The sequence below is a fragment of the Oncorhynchus mykiss genome, chromosome 3 (genome assembly GCF_013265735.2).
Source record: "Oncorhynchus mykiss isolate Arlee chromosome 3, USDA_OmykA_1.1, whole genome shotgun sequence".
NCBI lineage: Eukaryota > Metazoa > Chordata > Actinopteri > Salmoniformes > Salmonidae > Oncorhynchus > Oncorhynchus mykiss.
In genome coordinates, this window is record NC_048567.1 from 1,730,107 (window position 1) to 1,750,344 (window position 20,238).

General features: G+C 47.7%; 2 protein-coding genes across 5 annotated transcripts; one reads left to right on the plus strand and one right to left on the minus strand.

The window, feature by feature from the left end:
- The first annotated feature begins 2,811 nt into the window (after nt 1–2,811).
- Nucleotides 2,812–6,134, plus strand: LOC118944745 (polysialoglycoprotein-like). Its single transcript, XM_036965425.1, has 5 exons — nt 2,812–2,872; nt 3,047–3,112; nt 3,250–3,333; nt 3,469–3,574; nt 4,592–6,134. The coding sequence occupies exons 1-5, from the start codon at nt 2,812–2,814 to the stop codon at nt 6,132–6,134; spliced, it is 1,860 nt and encodes a 619-aa protein (XP_036821320.1).
- A 3,720-nt stretch (nt 6,135–9,854) lies between these two features.
- Nucleotides 9,855–20,156, minus strand: LOC118944740. Of its 4 annotated transcripts, none has more exons than XM_036965410.1 (10): nt 19,985–20,156; nt 17,325–17,535; nt 17,100–17,234; nt 16,881–16,967; nt 16,602–16,726; nt 16,182–16,218; nt 15,661–15,935; nt 10,662–14,776; nt 10,230–10,317; nt 9,855–10,095 (listed from the first exon to the last, which is right to left on the minus strand). In XM_036965410.1, exons 2-8 carry the CDS (start codon nt 17,427–17,429, stop codon nt 11,152–11,154), a joined length of 4,389 nt encoding a protein of 1,462 aa, XP_036821305.1. In that variant the 5' UTR covers nt 17,430–17,535; nt 19,985–20,156; the 3' UTR covers nt 9,855–10,095; nt 10,230–10,317; nt 10,662–11,151. The 4 variants fall into 4 exon arrangements, with proteins under 4 accessions (XP_036821305.1, XP_036821300.1, XP_036821290.1 ...); XM_036965405.1 differs by having other exon boundaries at nt 17,034–17,234; XM_036965395.1 differs by having other exon boundaries at nt 16,881–17,234; nt 17,382–17,535.
- Nucleotides 20,157–20,238: the final 82 nt, after the last annotated feature.

Sequence of the window (20,238 nt, forward strand, 5' to 3'; positions counted from 1 at the left end):
TCAACCGGTGTCGCTCATTCAGCCGACAAACTTCAACCGGTTTTCCCCATTAAGCAGCGAGTCGGAGTCAAAGGCCGAGCCTTCTCTTGTCTCTACTCCTCCCGTTACGGGGTCAGAGACGCCGAAGCTTCCCACCATTAGCTCTGACAAATTGAAAACTCTAGTCATTGGCGACTCCATTACCCGCAGTATTAGACTTAAAACGAATAATCAGCCGACATGTCTCTGGACCTACTCACTGTCACAGTCATACTCTGGACCTAGTTTTGTCCCATGGAATAAATGTTGTGGATCTTAATGTTTTCCCTCATAATCCTGGACTATCGGACCACCATTTTATTACGTTTGCAATTGCAACAAATAATCTGCTCAGACCCCAACCAAGGAACATCAAAAGTCGTGCTATAAATTCACAGACAACACAAAGATTCCTTGATGTCCTTCCAGACTCCCTCTGTCTACCCAAGGACGCCAGAGGACAAAAATCAGTTAACCACCTAACTGAGGAACTCAATTTAACCTTGCGCAATACCCTAGATGCAGTTGCACCCCTAAAAACCAAAAACATTTCTCATAAGAAACTAGCTCCCTGGTATACAGAAAATACCCGAGCTCTGAAGCAAGCTTCCAGAAAATTGGAACGGAAATGGCGCCACACCAAACTGGAAGTCTTCCGACTAGCTTGGAAAGACAGTACCGTGCAGTATCGAAGAGCCCTTGCTGCTGCTCGATCATCCTATTTTTCCAACTTAATTGAGGAAAATAAGAACAATCCGAAATTCGTTTTTGATACTGTCGCAAAGCTAACTAAAAAGCAGCATTCCCCAAGAGAGGATGGCTTTCACCTCAGCAGTAATAAATTCATGAACTTCTTTGAGGAAAAGATGATTATTACAAAGTAAATTACGGACTCCTCTTTAAATCTGCGTATTCCTTCAAAGCTCAGTTGTCCTGAGTCTGCACAACTCTGCCAGGACCTAGGATCAAGAGAGACACTCAAGTGTTTTAGTACTATATCCCTTGACACAATGATGAAAATAATCATGGCCTCTAAACCTTCAAGCTCCATACTGGACCCTATTCCAACTAAACTACTGAAAGAGCTGTTTCCTGTGCTTGGCCCTCCTATGTTGAACATAATAAACGGCTCTCTATCCACCGGATGTGTACCAAACTCACTAAAAGTGGCAGTAATAAAGCCTCTCTTGAAAAAGCCAAACCTTGACCCAGAAAATATAAAAAACTATCGGCCTATATCGAATCTTCCATTCCTCTCAAAATGTTTAGAAAAGGCTGTTGCGCAGCCTCTGCCTTCCTCGTCAGAGGAGGAGATAGAAGAAAACTGTTACAGTCTCTGTGAATGGTTTGTCCTCTGACAAATCAACTGTAAATTTCGATGTTCCTCAAGGTTCCGTTTTAGGACCACTATTGATTTTCACTATATATTTTACCTCTTGGGGATGTCATTCGAAAACATAATGTTAACTTTCACTGCTATGCGGATGACACACAGCTGAACATTTCAATGAAACATGGTGAAGCCCCAAAATTGCCCTCGCTAGAAGCATGTGTTTCAGACATAAGGAAGTGGATGGCTGCAAACGTTCTACTTTTAAACTCGGACAAAACAGAGATGCTTGTTCTAGGTCCCAAGAAACAAAGAGATCTTCTGTTGAATCTGACAATTAATCTTAATGGTTGTACAGTCATCTCAAATAAAACTGTGAAGGCCCTCGGCGTTACTCTGGACCCTGATCTCTCTTTTGAAGAACATATCAAGACTGTTTCAAGGACAGCTTTTTTCCATCTATGTAACATTGCAAAAATCAAACTTTCTGTCCAAAAATGATGCAGAAAAATGTATCCATGCTTTTGTCACTTCTAGGTTAGACTACTGCAATGCTCTTACTTTCCGGCTACCCGGATAAAGCACTAAATAAACTTCAGTTAGTGCTAAATACGGCTGCTAGAATCCTGACTAGAACCCCAAAAATATATCATATTACTCCAGTGCTAGCCTCCCTACACTGGCTTCCTGTCAAGGCAAGGGCTGATTTCAAGGTTTTACTGCTAACCTACAAAGCATTACATGGGCTTGCTCGTACCTATCTCTCTGATTTGGTCCTGCCGTACATACCTACACGTACGCTACGGTCACAAGACGCAGGCCTCCTAATTGCTTCTTCCACATCTTTTGGTCCCTGTCTGTTTTGCTCTCAGTGAAGTGCTACTATCCCCTTGGACTACAGGTTATTGCCGTCATAAGGTGTGCGTCTGTCTGTTGGCCGGACACTTTCTACCGTTTAGGACCTTTGTGGGTAAAGGTAAAGATGGGGTATAGCAGCAGAAGTTCCTCTGAAGTCCAGTATCTGCTGGAAGGGAACCTGGTGGTACGAGAGGATGAGTGTGGGCCTGTTGTGCTTCCCCCTATCCCTCCCTCTTCTCTCTCACTGTCTGAAAAACGTAAAACGTGGATTTGGGTACAGTGTTTATTTCCCCCTAATATCTTTGAAGATTACACCTAAAATAATTAGGAATACTTCTTTCTACTGCTGATCTGAGACCATTAGGGTTAATCATTACAGATATAAATGCAATATATGGAGTAGAAAAGATTGCCTGCCCACCAACTTGATAAGAATCAACATATGTTCTACATGGTCTATTTCTATCTGAACGTAACAACTCAATCAAGCTTGTTAATTGATCGTTAAGCCATGTTTGTCAGGTAAACTAAGGTCATTAGTGGCCTATATAAGCCTCATACAGGCCATGGGAAGACATTACCTGTTGATAACACAGACTATTTTCATGATCATGGGAGGTGTGAGAGAATTGCTGCTCGTTGTGATGACTGTGGGGGTTGTCAAAGGTTGGTTCACTAATGTTTAAGGGATTTGTTTGGTAAATATGCTTAACTTTATAAGTTGGGTATTAATATTTGACTGTCTGTATCTTCCGCGTTGGTCATCTTTTATTCTTCACTGCTATTAATATATGTAGCTATTTTGTGTGAACTCAACTTCTGTCAACACTTTCTCCTCAGTTTCTTGTTACCCTGTTGGAAAGTCCCAGAAGCAAGATCAAGTCTCTCTGCAGAGGAGACTTGGAGGTAAGTGTTTCTTTCCGCAACCCTTCTAGCTATGTTCTTTGTCACTGTCTATGGTGCTGCTGTGTTTGACACTCATTCAACAGCATAGAGTAACTCAGTCTAAATAATGTTGTCAAACCTTAACCTACATTTTTCAGAGCTGTCATCAAATGACGTCTCCATTGTGCATGCCCTGGCCTTGCTCCGATCCATAGGGTCTGACGCTAAACAAGCCAGAGAAGGTACGGCCTGAAACATATACTTTGAAAACTGTTGGGTTCATGTTGCTCAAAATTCGATTAGCAATTTGGCCTAGACCGTGTAGAACAGATGTGTTGCTGTAGAATACCCAACTGTTCCTTTTGTTTTTTCTCAAGAGTATTTAGAGACCAATGAAGTAGAATCCCAAGCTTCTCCAAACCATGGTAGCTCTCCGGCAAATGATGCCCTGTCCTCTGAGGAGAAGCTGAGGCGCATGTCCTCGGACGACGCCGCCACCTCTGAAGCTGCGACCGGCCCGTCTGGCGACGCCGCCACCTCTGAAGCTGCGACCGGCCCGTCTGGCGACGCCGCCACCTCTGAAGCTGCGACCGGCCCGTCTGGCGACGCCGCCACCTCTGAAGCTGCGACCGGCCCGTCTGGCGACGCCGCCACCTCTGAAGCTGCGACCGGCCCGTCTGGCGACGACGCCACCTCTGAAGCTGCGACCGGCCCGTCTGGCGACGCCGCCACCTCTGAAGCTGCGACCGGCCCGTCTGGCGACGCCGCCACCTCTGAAGCTGCGACCGGCCCGTCTGGCGACGACGCCACCTCTGAAGCTGCGACCGGCCCGTCTGGCGACGACGCCACCTCTGAAGCTGCGACCGGCCCGTCTGGCGACGACGCCACCTCTGAAGCTGCGACCGGCCCGTCTGGCGACGACGCCACCTCTGAAGCTGCGACCGGCCCGTCTGGCGACGACGCCACCTCTGAAGCTGCGACCGGCCCGTCTGGCGACGACGCCACCTCTGAAGCTGCGACCGGCCCGTCTGGCGACGACGCCACCTCTGAAGCTGCGACCGGCCCGTCTGGCGACGACGCCACCTCTGAAGCTGCGACCGGCCCGTCTGGCGACGACGCCACCTCTGAAGCTGCGACCGGCCCGTCTGGCGACGACGCCACCTCTGAAGCTGCGACCGGCCCGTCTGGCGACGACGCCACCTCTGAAGCTGCGACCGGCCCGTCTGGCGACGACGCCACCTCTGAAGCTGCGACCGGCCCGTCTGGCGACGACGCCACCTCTGAAGCTGCGACCGGCCCGTCTGGCGACGACGCCACCTCTGAAGCTGCGACCGGCCCGTCTGGCGACGACGCCACCTCTGAAGCTGCGACCGGCCCGTCTGGCGACGACGCCACCTCTGAAGCTGCGACCGGCCCGTCTGGCGACGACGCCACCTCTGAAGCTGCGACCGGCCCGTCTGGCGACGACGCCACCTCTGAAGCTGCGACCGGCCCGTCTGGCGACGACGCCACCTCTGAAGCTGCGACCGGCCCGTCTGGCGACGACGCCACCTCTGAAGCTGCGACCGGCCCGTCTGGCGACGACGCCACCTCTGAAGCTGCGACCGGCCCGTCTGGCGACGACGCCACCTCTGAAGCTGCGACCGGCCCGTCTGGCGACGACGCCACCTCTGAAGCTGCGACCGGCCCGTCTGGCGACGACGCCACCTCTGAAGCTGCGACCGGCCCGTCTGGCGACGACGCCACCTCTGAAGCTGCGACCGGCCCGTCTGGCGACGACGCCACCTCTGAAGCTGCGACCGGCCCGTCTGGCGACGACGCCACCTCTGAAGCTGCGACCGGCCCGTCTGGCGACGACGCCACCTCTGAAGCTGCGACCGGCCCGTCTGGCGACGACGCCACCTCTGAAGCTGCGACCGGCCCGTCTGGCGACGACGCCACCTCTGAAGCTGCGACCGGCCCGTCTGGCGACGACGCCACCTCTGAAGCTGCGACCGGCCCGTCTGGCGACGACGCCACCTCTGAAGCTGCGACCGGCCCGTCTGGCGACGACGCCACCTCTGAAGCTGCGACCGGCCCGTCTGGCGACGACGCCACCTCTGAAGCTGCGACCGGCCCGTCTGGCGACGACGCCACCTCTGAAGCTGCGACCGGCCCGTCTGGCGACGACGCCACCTCTGAAGCTGCGACCGGCCCGTCTGGCGACGACGCCACCTCTGAAGCTGCGACCGGCCCGTCTGGCGACGACGCCACCTCTGAAGCTGCGACCGGCCCGTCTGGCGACGACGCCACCTCTGAAGCTGCGACCGGCCCGTCTGGCGACGACGCCACCTCTGAAGCTGCGACCGGCCCGTCTGGCGACGACGCCACCTCTGAAGCTGCGACCGGCCCGTCTGGCGACGACGCCACCTCTGAAGCTGCGACCGGCCCGTCTGGCGACGACGCCACCTCTGAAGCTGCGACCGGCCCGTCTGGCGACGACGCCACCTCTGAAGCTGCGACCGGCCCGTCTGGCGACGACGCCACCTCTGAAGCTGCGACCGGCCCGTCTGGCGACGACGCCACCTCTGAAGCTGCGACCGGCCCGTCTGGCGACGACGCCACCTCTGAAGCTGCGACCGGCCCGTCTGGCGACGACGCCACCTCTGAAGCTGCGACCGGCCCGTCTGGCGACGACGCCACCTCTGAAGCTGCGACCGGCCCGTCTGGCGACGACGCCACCTCTGAAGCTGCGACCGGCCCGTCTGGCGACGACGCCACCTCTGAAGCTGCGACCGGCCCGTCTGGCGACGACGCCACCTCTGAAGCTGCGACCGGCCCGTCTGGCGACGACGCCACCTCTGAAGCTGCGACCGGCCCGTCTGGCGACGACGCCACCTCTGAAGCTGCGACCGGCCCGTCTGGCGACGACGCCACCTCTGAAGCTGCGACCGGCCCGTCTGGCGACGACGCCACCTCTGAAGCTGCGACCGGCCCGTCTGGCGACGACGCCACCTCTGAAGCTGCGACCGGCCCGTCCGGCGACGACGCCATGGATATCTGACGTGGGACATGCAAGAGTTCATGGGTACTCTAGTCCAGTGTGTAACTGCATTTGCTTGTTTTGGCTCAATTAAACATTAACTGTAATACTTGTGTCCTCTGTATTGTTTTGGTGGTTCCTACTTGGAGGTGAGGTGTATGACCTGACTTGAGTAACTGGGGTGATGGCAACATTTATTTTGCATTATATCCATGCGCCAGCAATATTACTCAGACCCCTGTGTTTTAAATTACCAATTGACTTAAGCTACATGTGCTCAGTGTTGGTCCATTTATGCTAGTAGCATCACATGATACCTCAACAGCATTTTGACGCCATTTCCGGTCACAACTTGCAGACTTGTTGCGGTGTTTTGTTGCCTACTTTGCTACATGACAACTTTACGGTTTTTACTTTTAAATTACCGTTTATATTTTTGGTTTTTCCCCTCGTGTCAGGGTTGCGTCAATTCGAATCTGGTATCAGGATAAATATGACAATGAGGCTATTTTATTTTTTATTAGCTAAGCAATAAGTGGTAAATGCAATTTTCGCATATATGGGCCCTCTGTCCCACCTCGCAGGGCAAAACGGAACTGACTTGTTCCTGACAAAGATATTTAATATACTCTGACAGAAGTAGTTCCTGCTTCCGAGCCGGCCTGTCAGAGTAGACTGGGCGTGGTTTAGACTCACCCAGCCTATCGTTGATTGTTGGCGCAGAGGCGGGTCCCATTCCCTTAAGCGCTTCAGCGGTCAGTCGTTGTAGCTGTGTAGAATATGCAGTTATCAGGCACCTGGCTCCTGTTATCTAACAAAAGACTGTTCTGAATGTGCCCCCCCAACTCATTGCACAGTTCTGTATTTTTCCATCATGAGAAAGGCCCATGGCCCTGAAACTGAACAATGGCTCAAGTCAGCTATGTTGCATAACACATACATCCACACATGCCAACAGCAGATAATAATAAATCACATATGGTAACGGGCTATAGTGCATAACACAGAATCCTCATACTCCGGACGCTTTATCTGGACATGGTTCGTCAGGACCTCCAACAGCCGACGCTAAGTAACATTAACATGCCTTCTAATTGCAGTCGCTGTACTCATACAGGAGAACGATCGCCTTACGGTGAGGATAGCTGTGCTACAAGCCCAGCTTCAGACGCAATCGTTAGGCAAGGGTAATTTCAGTGTAGGAAAGGATGAAACAGCGTCTGTGCCACCAGTAAGTACAGATAGTAACGTTAGTATAAATCCCCTCGCACGGTCCCCGCAGCCGGACAACTTTCTCACGGTTTCTGGAGGGAAATGCTGTAGGAATGCTCAACCGGTGTGGCCGAGCCTTCTCTTGTCTCTACTCCTCCCGTTACGGGGTCAGAGACGCCGAAGCTTCCCACCATTAGCTCTGACAAATTGAAAACTCGAGTCATTGGCGACTCCATTACCCGCAGTATTAGACTTAAAACGAATCATCCAGCGATCATACACTGTTTACCAGGGGGCAGGGCAACCGACGTTAGAGCTAATCTGAAGATGGTGCTGGCTAAAGCTAAAACTGGCGAGTATAGAGATATTGTTATCCACGTCGGCACCAACGATGTTAGGATGAAACAGTCAGAGATCACCACCAACATAGCTTCAGCGTGTAAATCAGCTAGAAAGATGTGTCGGCATCGAGTAATTGTCTCTGGCCCCCTCCCAGTTAGGGGGAGTGATGAGCTCTACAGCAGAGTCTCACAACTCAATAGCTGGTTGAAAACTGGTTTCTGCCCCTCCCAAAAGATAGAATTTGTAGATAATTGGCCCTCTTTCTGGGACTCACCCACAAACAGGACCAAGCCTGACCTGCGGAGGAGTGACGGACTCCATCCTAGCTGGAGGGGTGCTCTCATCTTATCTACCAACATAGACAGGGCTCTAACTCCTCTAGCTCCACAATGAAATAGGGTGCAGGCAAGGCTGTTAGCCAGTCTGCCACTAGCACAGTTAGTGTAGTCAGCTCAGCTATCTCCATTGAGACCGTGTCTGTGCCTCGACCTAGGTTGGGCAAAATTAAACATGGCGGTGTTCGCCTTAGCAATCTCACTAAGATAAAGACCTCCTCCATTCCTGTCATTATTGAAAGAGATCATGATACCTCACATCTCAAAATAGGGCTACTTAATGTCAGATCCCTTACTTCAAAGGCAATTATAGTCAATGAACTGATCATAATCTTGATGTGATTGGCCTGACTGAAACATGGCTTTAGCCTGATGAATTTACTGTGTTAAATGAGGCCTCACCTCCTGGCTACACTAGTGACCATATCCCCCGTGCATCCTGCGGAGCTGTTGCTAACATTTACGATAGCAAATGTACATTTACAACAACAAAAAATACGTTTTCGTCTTTTGAGCTTCTAGTCATGAAATCTATGTAGCCTACTCAATCACTAAGTAATTAAGTAATTATGAGTGTATGACTTGAGTGTATGCATTATATATATGGGCTTCATAGAAAGTGTAACAACTGTTCTCTGTTCATCTTGTTTTAAAATTGTTAAAATAAAATGTACATTTAAAACAAGAAACAAAGGAAACACATTTTATGATTTTTAATAGGTTCAAAAAGTTGGTTGAAAATACACTTGCACTTACAAGAGCTTACATGGTTCTCGAATGAATCAGGTCTCTGCATATAAATACTTAGGGATATGGTTGGATGATGAACTGTCTTTTAAAATGCATATTGACGAACTTTATAAACGGCTAAAAATCAAGCTAGGCTTCCTCTTTAGAGACAGGACATGTTTGTCCTGTACAAATAGAAGACAAATTGTGCAAGCTACTTTTATGTCTGTTATAGATTGTGGGGATATTATCTACATGCATGCTACGGCATCAACACTTAAATCGCTGGATGCTATTTATCATTGAGTACTTAGGTTTATTACGGACGCTAGCTACAGAACTCACCACTGTGTTTTGTATCAAAATGTGGGTTGGACTTCGCTGTCCATGAGACGAGAATATGTTCTCGTGTTTGTCTATGAAGCACTTCTGAATAAACTACCATCTTATTTATCATCACTCATCAATATTAGAATTAGAATTCCTAAAACCAGGTCTCAAGCATGGATTACACTTGAGGTCCATGCGATTTCCACAGAGTTGGGTATGGCTGCCTTTTCCTGTTACGCTCCTTGCCAATGGAAAAGCCTGCAGACTAAACTTAAATTTGAGACTCTTGTCCCCCTGTTGCCCATTTTAAATAATTATTGGAGGATTTTTATTTCTGTATTGCTTGTAACTTTCGGGTAATGCAAGTTATTGTGCTGTTAGGGGAATAACCTGTGTGCAAACGTAATAATCTGCTGCTGTATTTTTGTGTTATCTGTGATGGTCTTGTTTGTCTTGTGTAGTTTCTTAATCATTGTAGCTAAACTGAATGTGTAACATGTCTACGCAGGGCCCAGCTGTAAAATAAACCTTGGTCTGTCTGTGTTCCTTGTTGAAATCAAGGTATAATAATAATAATATGATCCATTCATGGCTTTAGTTGTGTCTTGATCATGTGAATAGTCGACAGAGTTTTCTCCTATATGTCTGTCTTTATGTGACGACATCTTTTCTGTATTAAAATGTGATTTCCACAATCAATAATCATAAACAGTGCTTCACTATAACTACGTTTGACCATGTGGTTTGAAGTACCATTATCTTGCACAAACAGTAAGACGACTATAGACAGAAATCAATGCAGTAATGTTTTATTAAATAAAGGCTCTGATTAAAATAGTAATAAAATCTGGCATTTGGCTAATTCTTCTTCCCAAAAGCTTCTCTGAATGGTTTGGAGACGGCTCTGGAGATAGCTCGTAACACCCTGACTATGAGAGGGCGTTTACGGGACTGGGACTCCTGGGGAGCAGGGGCCAGTGTGGTTGTCAGGTCCTCTTTGGGTGGGGAAGTGGATGGAACCTCACACTCAGCATCTGTGAAAATAATATTTCATAATCAGAAAATGAATGTGTGTATCTGTCTGTCCGCCTGTATCTGTAGTCACCGTTTTAACAAGCTGGCCATAGGGTGATACATCAATATGACATTATCGATGCTTATCACTTACCCTGTGAAATACGAGTCTCTCTGAGACGTTTGGTAGGCAGAGAATCCTGTTCAGGGTGGCTCTTCGGTTCCCCCTTTGTCTTGAACAGCTGAAGACAAAACACATCAGGACAACTGAGCATGTGTAAAATATATGGCATGGATCCCAAAAGACACCCTATTGGCTACTTAAGGCACTACTTTTGACAAGGGCCCATCGAGCTCTGGTCAAAAGTAGTGCACTATATAAGGAATAGGGTGCAATTTGGAACACATCCATTGACTCTCTCGCTCCCATGTGTATTAGGATTGTATTACAGCGGCCTCACTCAACCTCCTAAAGACAATGACAACAGCATTGTTCTAATGCAGAGACAATAGGGGTTTAGTGAATATGTAGGGTACATTTCAGCCCTGCCTTACAGAGGTAATCTAAAGACACTGAGCCCTCTACCTTAATCCTGATCTTTGGAATCTTGACAATTTTGTGCAGGAAATGCCACTTCCTGTTCTTCTTAGTCTCTTCCCCCCTGGCAGAGGGAAGGCGGGCCATGCCGTCAGCCTTTACATCAGCCGGGCTAAGGCCCCTGGCAGGGAATTCCTCAGTAGCATTAAGGTCAGCCACAATACCATGAGTGATGTCACTTGCAGCATTGCTGGTGTCTGAGTCAGAAGAGCAAGCTGGTGTGACCGACCTGGGTACAATAACTGGGAGAAGAGGACGCAACAATGGAAATCAGTCACTGTGTCCCAAAAGGCCTTCTCTTCCCTTTATAGTGCACAACTTTTGAACTGGGCCCATAGGGTCTGGCTCTGGTCAAAAGTAGTGCACTAAATATGGAAGAAGGTGCCATTTTGGACGCAAACAGCAAAGTTCACATCATAAAATGCAATGTAGTGAGCATCATGTTACAATGAAGTCCTATGCAGATGAAGAGGTACTTTCACTTACCATCCTCCATTGCAGACTTGGACAGATCAGTCAGGCTGTCCATCACCATGTCTGTCATCAACTTGATGACCTGATCCAAAACCCTGTCAGCGGTGGGTGGCATAGGCCTAACCAAACACTGCCCCAGGAGTCTGCTAACAGAAGTCTGGGCAAAGCTGTAAACGAGCTCTGACGCATCGTGCTTTGACAGCTTCCTCAGTGCTGGCTTTGGCAGAGCTGGTTGAGAGAGGCTTCTGTGGCCAGTCGTGGACTGAAGCTGGCGGCTTATGGTTATCTCCTGAATGAGACCATGGACCTTTGCGATCAGGTTGCCAGACGCATCTTGAAGGGCTTCAATTGACAGGAGTCTATCCAGATTTTCTTCTGCTGAAGTCATCTCTGGGTCGTCTGTCTTCAATGTGTCCATTATAGTTTTCACTATGAGACTGGTGTCAGATATGTTTATTTCTTGTTGATTCACAAGCGCTGACTGTGAACCTGTCTTGTCCATTGCGTTAGAGGTATGGCATTCTGTCCTTGTGATCTCATTGGCAGCACTCATGTCAGGCAACAGGTCAAGGCTCTCCAGTAGAGAGTCTAACATGTTAGTGGTTATCAGAAGCTCCTCCCTTGCATTCTGCCCAACAGATGAACTCTCAGAGTTGGCCAATCTGCACTTGATCACATTTAGGATCAAGCTGAGCGTCTCCTTTGCAGTTTTGCTAAAGCCTTCTTGGCTGACTGCCACTGTTCCGTCTTGTAGAGCCACAAGAGGTTCACAACTTGCACTCAATCCACTACCATGGAGAGGAGAGGTTCTCTTCAAACTGGTGTCGCTCACAACTGACATACTCCTGGTAGGCAGAGTGACATCCTCACTGCATGTGTCAATTACATGGTGGTCTGTGGAGGAGCCACTCGAAGACACAAGGGCTTTAGACCTTTTAGTCAAACTGACTTTTGAAAATGGCTTCTCACTTCTCACAGACGGAGGGCGGCTCCTGTCCTTAACAAGAGCAGTGTCAGGGGACTTTGAGCATCTGAGTGTCTCCACAGGGGTGGAGTCCAGCACATCTTTGGCTGTGGTGACTGACACGGGTGGAAAAGACAAAAAGACGTTCAGTCTATCCTTTACTCTGTGGTACATGGTATGAGCAGCATCCAATAAGGTGTCAAAGACAACTCTGGGATTGAGCTGGGACTGCAGCTTTTTCTCTCCTAGTGGGAAGGAGTCTGTGTCCTCCACTGTGTACCGGGATAGACTTTCAAGGTCTTGCATGATCATATTCACTATATCTTCAGTTGTAGAAACCACATGGTGTGAGAAGGTGCTGCTAGTCATGCTCTGTGGCAAAGAACAGTTGGCTTCGCTAGCAGCTCTGAGAATGGCCTCACGCACAATCAGTTTGGCCGTAGCTTGGAACTCAGCACTGTGAAAGCTCTGGATGGAAATGTTAGAGGATCTGCTGGCTGCACTACGAGATCGCGTGAGCCTGGCAATCTTGGCTGACGTCCCGTCACTCGAAATGGTGAGGCTCTCTAATTTCGAAATTATAGAGTCCAACTTCTGGTTGAAGTCGAAGGATGCATTTGACATGCTCTCGCATTTGACTTCCTTTGAAGTCTCCACCCTCAGCACCGAGATCACCTGTTTGATGACCCCTTTAGTGCAGGTGTCGAGGGTGAGCTGGTGGGCTGAGGACATTGAAGAGGTATTACTGTCTGTCTTCTGTACAGGAGATACCTCCACAGTGGTCTCAGTTACAAGTAGTCCAGTGTCATATAACTCAATTTGCACAGGAGTATTTTTTCCCTCAGTGAGAAGGTGAGAGGTGAAAAGCTTCCTCAGTTTGTCCAGGGTTTTGGTATAAATCTTCTGGGAACCTGAACTCACTTCCATCCAGAACATTTTGCGACCTGATTTCGTACGCATGGAGGTCTTATTGACCTCAGATACCTCATGCAGGTCGGAAATAATTCCACCAAATAGATCAGAGGATGCATCCTCAATATTCTCAGCGGAAACGCAGACAGACAGAACTTCTGACAGTTTCCCAGTGTCGGTTTTATCCAGCACGCTAGTATATGTCACAGCTGCATCCTGAATGACCTGAGTGATGCATTGCTCAGCTTTGACGATATACCCCTCCACTGGTTGACCATGGAGGATGTCAACTTTATCAACAGGGAGCACATTCTGAATACTCACATTCTCCTCTGATGGGCGTGGGCTGTTGAAGATAATGCTCTCAGTGACCATGTTAGAGGAGGCGAGAGATGAGTCGAGAAGCAGAGACCTGTATATTGTCGAGGTGGAGATCTCTGGGTGCTTAATCATAGCAGCCTCCTCCAAAATGGCCGACGGGCCCTGGAGGATGTCAGAAATATCCATGTCCTCAATGCTCTCTACCAGAGACGATAGTAGGTCTCTGGCTGACAGGTCGGTTGGTCTCTGGTTCTCGAGCTCCATTTTGATTGCTTGACAGACCGTTGCTGCAGCAACAGCAGAGCTACAACACAACTGCTTCAAGGTGGAGTCAGAAATATATGACAGATCTGTCATGGACATGGTGGAGAGTTGACTCTCAGAGACAAAGGGTCTGAGTTTGACAGACACCTGTCTGACCAAGTCCCCAGCAAGAGCTCTCATATCTATTGCTCCACTAGCTGAGTTGTAGGAGCAGGCACTCTGTGGCCTTGACGGGCTCCTGCTATCCAAAAATCCTGTTATCCCAAAAACCTCAAGTACAAGATCCACAACATCGGATGACACTTCTGACATTCTGTTGTGGGACAGAAATTGACTTGGATGAACGGTGCCTGCATTCAGAGTCCAGTCGCAAACAGAGTTGTCGGACTGACTCTGGACTACTGGAACTAGACAGGTTTCACTTGGACCTTGGCCAAAGAGTTCTGCCATTTTGAGCAGAACTGATCTTAAGACCTTTGACTTGGAAATGTTCAGCAGTGGGTCGTTGTTGGACAGTCTGGTGGACGGTCTGCTAGCCGATCTCTGAACAACTAGGCTTTGTATTTCTGCCGAAACGGCAGTGAGAAAATAGGTCAAGGGGCTGGTCGCTCGTCCCTTGTTTCCTCCGTTGGCTTTAGCCTTAAAGATGCTATCTATGATGATGACTATAACCTGTCCAGCCAGAGGACCCAATATGGCCTCAAGCTCCCTCTCTAACTCAAGGGGAGACTTGTAGCCGTGCGCAATATGCTCTATGGCATGGGAATACATCTTAGCAGACACCATGCTTAGCATTTCTTGGGCAAACTGCTGACTTGCTGAGATACTACCAGACAGCGGACCTAGAGTTCCCTGACTGAAACTTTGCATTAGCTCAGCCAATCTGGAGTTAAGAAGGTTCATTACCAACTCTACAATACCCATCATAAACCTGGTGTCCGTTGGTATTTTGACAGGTCTGTATTTCTCCCGTCTACTCCAACTGGATGACAGTACGATGCCACTCTGCGACTGGCCTCTCTGGACCATGTTGAAGACAGAATCCTCAGAGATTCCAAACACAGAACTCAGTGGTGCCGAGTGGGGTCTGTGTCTCATCTCTCTATCACCACCCTCAGGTGAGGAGACATATCGCTCTTCGTCATCACTCAGCAAAGAGGTCATGGACCTGCAGAATGCACAACAGAAATGAATAGTACATGATAACAAAATACAACATATGATCCAAGAATTTGGAAGTACCTAAGTAGTATTTCTCTCTAGGTGGATCTGGAATGGATATGTGTACTTATAACAAGGGACATGGGAATAATGTTTTTAGAAAGACCTACAAGAAGAGGAGGGGAAAGGGGTAAGTACCTATGAGAGGAGGGGATAGGGGTGAGTACCTGTGAGAGGAGGGGATAGGGGTAGGTACCTATGAGAGGAGGGGATAGGGATAAGTACCTGTGAGAGGAGGGGATAGGGGTAGGTACCTGTGAGAGGAGGGGATAGGGGTAGGTACCTGTGAGAGGAGGGGATAGGGGTAGGTACCTGTGAGAGGAGGGGATAGGGGTAGGTACCTATGAGAGCAGGGGATAGGGATAAGTACCTGTGAGAGGAGGGGATAGGGGTAAGTACCTGTGAGAGGAGGGGATAGGGGTAAGTACCTATGAGAGGAGGGGATAGGGGTAGGTACCTGTGAGAGGAGGGGATAGGGGTAAGTACCTGTGAGAGGAGGGGATAGGGGTAAGTACCTATGAGAGGAGGGGATAGGGGTAGGTACCTGTGAGAGGAGGGGATAGGGGTAAGTACCTGTGAGAGGAGGGGATAGGGGTAAGTACCTATGAGAGGGGATAGGGGTAGGTACCTGTGAGAGGAGGGGATAGGGGTAGGTACCTGTGAGAGGAGGGGAAAGGGGTAAGTACCTGTGAGAGGAGGGGATAGGGGTAAGTACCTATGAGAGGAGGGGATAGGGGTAGGTACCTGTGAGAGGAGGGGATAGGGATAAGTACCTGTGAGAGGAGGGGATAGGGGTAAGTACCTATGAGAGGAGGGGATAGGGGTAGGTACCTGTGAGAGGAGGGGAAAGGCGTGGGAGTTTGTGTGCTGCAAGTAGTTCTTGAACTGGTGCGTCTACTGGGTCCACCACGAAAGCTGAATCTGACGCTGCGGCCAAGAGAGGTCACTTCTCTAGCCTCATTACTTCCTGATCCAGAAGAGCTTGACGAATCAGAGAGCCTGATCTGCATGGTGAGGTCAAGGGCGGGAACGACCACAGTGGATGTAGACTCCATCACCCAATTTGTAATATCCATGCACCTAGCACTAAACTCATCTCTGCTCATCTGAAATGTTAAAAGACCATACAGAGTTAGTTTGTTAACGGAGCTGCACTGCTGCACCATGTGTTTACTCAAGCTAGTCAATTAAAGCAGTGGTTCAGGATGTTCCACAATGCTGGAAAGGGGGGCCTGAGGGAAAAGTTTGGGAACCTCTGAATTAAAGGTCCTGCACGATTTCCACCAATAGGAGTTTGGAATGTTTGGTCCATCTTACCAACATGAACTACTTTAGAAGTGACTATAACTCACCCCGGCACGCATATTCTCACTCAGCAGATTCCAATGGCTGAAAAGTAAATTAAAAAAGGTACACAATTAAACTACATGACATTACCTCTATTCTCTTAGATTACGGTATGGATGGACCTCTACGGAACTAGGCCACATCCAAACATCCCTGATTGGTCAGTTGAGTCCCTTGTATTTGCCCGAGACACCTCACCTCCTTCTCAAAACCCATAGGACGAGATGGTCAAAAGGGAGGGCTTTCTCATCCAATGGGTTTTGAGAAGGAGGCGAGAAGAGAGGACTCGAGGAGAATGCAATTGAGATTGTCCCTATGGGTACGTCCCAAATGGCCCCTATTCCTTAAATACGGAACTATTGTTGACCAAGGCTCTAATAGGGAACATATCTAGGGGATGCACAGGGAACCAAAGAGCAACTAACCCATCCTTCATGTCCTGCACAAAGGTGTGTAGGTCTGGGTAGCTTCTCTTTCCCCTGCTGAGGGTGAGGCTGGTCTGGGAGGCTGCAGCCTTGCGGGTCATGGTAGTGAAGGTCACCACTTTAGCCTGATGGGGACGACAGAAAGCAGACTTAGGCTGGAATTCAATCAAATTCGCCATGCAGTGTTAACGTAATGTCTGTTTACGAACTACTGTCTGCGTGCACAAACAGACATGTACACACACACACACACACACACTGTTATCTGGAAGCATTTACCTTTGCCACTCGTTCAGTCTCCTGGCATTGAGATGGCCCGGCTGTTTCTACATCATCACTCTCCTGCATCACACTCTCTCCTTCGACCTCCAGTGTCAGAGTTGATGTGGATGTCTTCAGATCAACCTGATTCAACTCACTCTCTCCTTCGACCTCCAGTGTCAGAGTTGATGTGGATGTCTTCAGATCAACCTGATTCAACTCACTCTCTCCTTCGACCTCCAGTGTCAGAGTTGATGTGGATGTCTTCAGATCAACCTGATTCAACTCACTCTCTCCTTCGACCTCCAGTGTTAGAGTTGATGTGGATGTCTTCAGATCAACCTGATTCAACTCACTCTCTCCTTTGGCCTCCTAGATTAGAATACCTTTACTAGCTCAAGCTTGGACAATTAATTTGTCATTTTAATCTTCAATGCGTCATTAAAACACAAAACATCATACCTCCTGTGACTGAGATGGGATGACAATGGCCTCGTCCAACTCACTCTCTCCTTCAACCTCCTGTGACTGAGATGTGCCATCTGTCTTCAGATCAGCTTCCTGCATCTCAATCTCTCCTTCAGCCTCTAGTGACAGAGTTGGGATATCTGTCTCTAGAACAGCCTCTTCCAACTTGGTCTGTCTCTCAACCTCTCTGTGATCTTTATCAGATCTAGATACAGAAAAAGGAATCTCTCTAAGGTCACTATAAAATCACCAGAACATCATGTCAGGTGTACAGTTCAGTTTACCAGTCAAATTGCCGTGATCAGAGGCTCTATCCTTTCTAGTGATTCTATTTCTATGGTCACATCATAATGCATCATATCTATGCTTGTGTCCGAAATAGCACCCTATTTCCAATATAATGCACTTCTTTTGGCCGGAGCCCTATAGAGTGCCACAGGAATGAGTCATAATCCCCATAAAACATAGTAGTCAAACAGGGAAATGGTTCCAATCGTTTTTACACCATACACTTTTCCCATAGTGGATTTTAGAAACACTTAAAATAAGGGCTGTGTTTCAGGTAGGCTTACCCTGGTGTGACATTTTGATAACTGTAAATCTCTCTAGGACAAGGTGACTTTTATCAATATATTTGCCTGTATTTACCCCCCAAAAATGAAATGCTAATTATCTGCTAATGTGGCTATCATAAAGAACTACAAATGCCACGATGATCATGCTGATCGAGGCAAAGGTAAGAATCTCTTGATTAACTATCTAATGTTAGCTAAATGTAGTAATTAATAAATTGGCTACATTTCTTTAAATGGCCAATTCTGTGAACTGTTTAGTGCAAGTTTTAAATTGACACAAAACCTGTTAGCAAAGGTGTCAGCTAGAAATGACGTTTAGGAGCTTGCAGGGATTTGTAGTTTTGCATGTCTACTTTGATGCTAATTACAAATTTCGAATCTGAGAGTAAATAGAGCCAAATGTATTGCTAAAAGTCACCTTGTCCGTGACAGATTTACATGGTTCTAAAAATGGCACACCAGGGTAAGCCTACATGAAACACAGCCCTTATTTTATGTGTTTCTGAAATCGCCTATGGGAAAAATGAATGGTGGAAAAACGATTGGAACCATTTCCCTCCCTGTTTGACCGCAAGGTTTTATGGGTATTATGACACCTAAAAAGACGGGTTGGTTGTTTAGCAACAAAACTGGCATGTAACTGGGTAAAATAGACAAAGTAAATAGACAGGGTTCGCTTAGAACGTTGACAACATGTAAACTATATTTAGTCTCTAAATGTTACCGGCAAACAAATACATTTGCATAATGAGCACTTGCTAGCTGAGGTTTAGAGTCATAACAAGATACACGCATTCCGGCCATTGATGAGCGAGTGCATGTTTTTCATGACCAGCCAACCAGTGTATGGATCTTAGTTAAAAGTAGTGCACTAGCCTACATAGGGAATAGGGTGCCATTTAGGACGTAAATGTGAAGGTGGTGTCATAGCCTTTGACCCTAGACCCCCATTTGACCCACAACAGATTCTACTGTACCTTTAGCCAACTCTCATGACTCCCCGGCCATAGAATTTGTAGTTTGATATTACAGAATGAATAGCACATCATTTCATTTATTTAACAATATTTAATCCACAGTAATTAATATAAATGGGTATTTCAAAATAATTATAAACTGGGTGGATTGAGACCTGAATGCTGATTGGCTGAAAGCCGTGGTATATCAGACTGTATACCATGGGTATGACAAAACATGTATTTTTTACTGCTCTAATTATGTTGGTAACCAGTTTATAATAGCAATAAGGCACCTCGGGGATTCGTGATATATGGCCAATATACGTCGCCAGACCCACTGACTCCAGGTCATCTACAAGTCCATGCTAGGTAAAGCTCCCCCTTATCTCAGTTCACTGGTCACGATGGCAACACCCACCCGTAGCACGCGCTCCAGCAGGTGTATCTCACTGATCATCCCTAAAGCCAACACCTCATTTTGCCGCCTTTCGTTCCAGTTCTCTGCTGCCTGTGACTGGAACGAATTGCAAACATCGCTGAAGTTGGAGACTTTTATCTCCCTCACCAACTTCAAACATCTGCTATCTGAGCAGCTAACCCATCGCTGCAGCTGTACATAGTCTATCGGTAAATAGCCCACCCAATTTTACCTACCTCATCCCCATACTGTTTATATTTATTTACTTTTCTGCTCTTTTGCACACCAATCTGATCATTTATTTATCACTTCAGTGTTAATCTGCAAAATTGTAATTATTCGCCTACCTCCTCATGCCTTTTGCACACAATGTATATAGACTTTTTTTCCTACTGTGTTATTGACTTATTATTGACTGTGTTATTGACTTTTCCTACTGTGTTATTGAATTGTTTACTCCATGTGTAACTCTGTGTTGTCTGTTCACACCGCTATGCTTTATCTTGGCCAGGTCGCAGTTGCAAATGAGAACTTGTTCTCAACTAGCCTACCTGGTTAAATAAAGGTGAAATAAATAAAATAAATATACCATGGCTAAGGGCTGTGTCCTAGCACTTCGGGTTGTAAGAACAGCCCTTAGCCGTGGTATATTGACCATATACCACAACCGCTTGGGCCTTATTGCTTAAATAACATGCTTACCTTGAACTCTTTCTTCTCACGTCCTTGCAAAATCAGCACATTTCCTTGCCAAAATGAACGCTCCTCCAGGACTAGCGAGAATCAGACTGAACTGCTCCCGCGGTTTCTCATCAGTTTCAACGTTTATCAGTGATGACGTAACAATGCTGTACAGATTTGACGCACTTCCAATCTCGTGCTGATGCAACGCCCTGAGCGGTTGAAAGCTCACGCATGGAAATCCTGCGAGTTGTACACAAATGTAGGCTACTATT

What these genes read in the sequence shown, in the direction of transcription:
- LOC118944745 (XM_036965425.1), top strand. Translation starts at nt 2,812, where the DNA reads ATGATCATGGGAGGTGTGAGAGAATTGCTGCTCGTTGTGATGACTGTG. An exon ending in GACTGTGGGGGTTGTCAAAG is followed by an intron (nt 2,873 to 3,046) that starts GTTGGTTCACTA and finishes CTTTCTCCTCAG; the next exon opens with TTTCTTGTTACCCTGTTGGA. An exon ending in CGCTAAACAAGCCAGAGAAG is followed by an intron (nt 3,334 to 3,468) that starts GTACGGCCTGAA and finishes TTTTTTCTCAAG; the next exon opens with AGTATTTAGAGACCAATGAA.
- LOC118944740 (XM_036965391.1), bottom strand. Translation starts at nt 17,429, where the DNA reads ATGCAGGAAGCTGATCTGAAGACAGATGGCACATCTCAGTCACAGGAG. An exon ending in AGACTGAACGAGTGGCAAAG is followed by an intron (nt 16,727 to 16,880) that starts GTAAATGCTTCC and finishes CGTCCCCATCAG; the next exon opens with GCTAAAGTGGTGACCTTCAC. An exon ending in GTGCAGGACATGAAGGATGG is followed by an intron (nt 16,219 to 16,601) that starts GTTAGTTGCTCT and finishes TTTACTTTTCAG; the next exon opens with CCATTGGAATCTGCTGAGTG.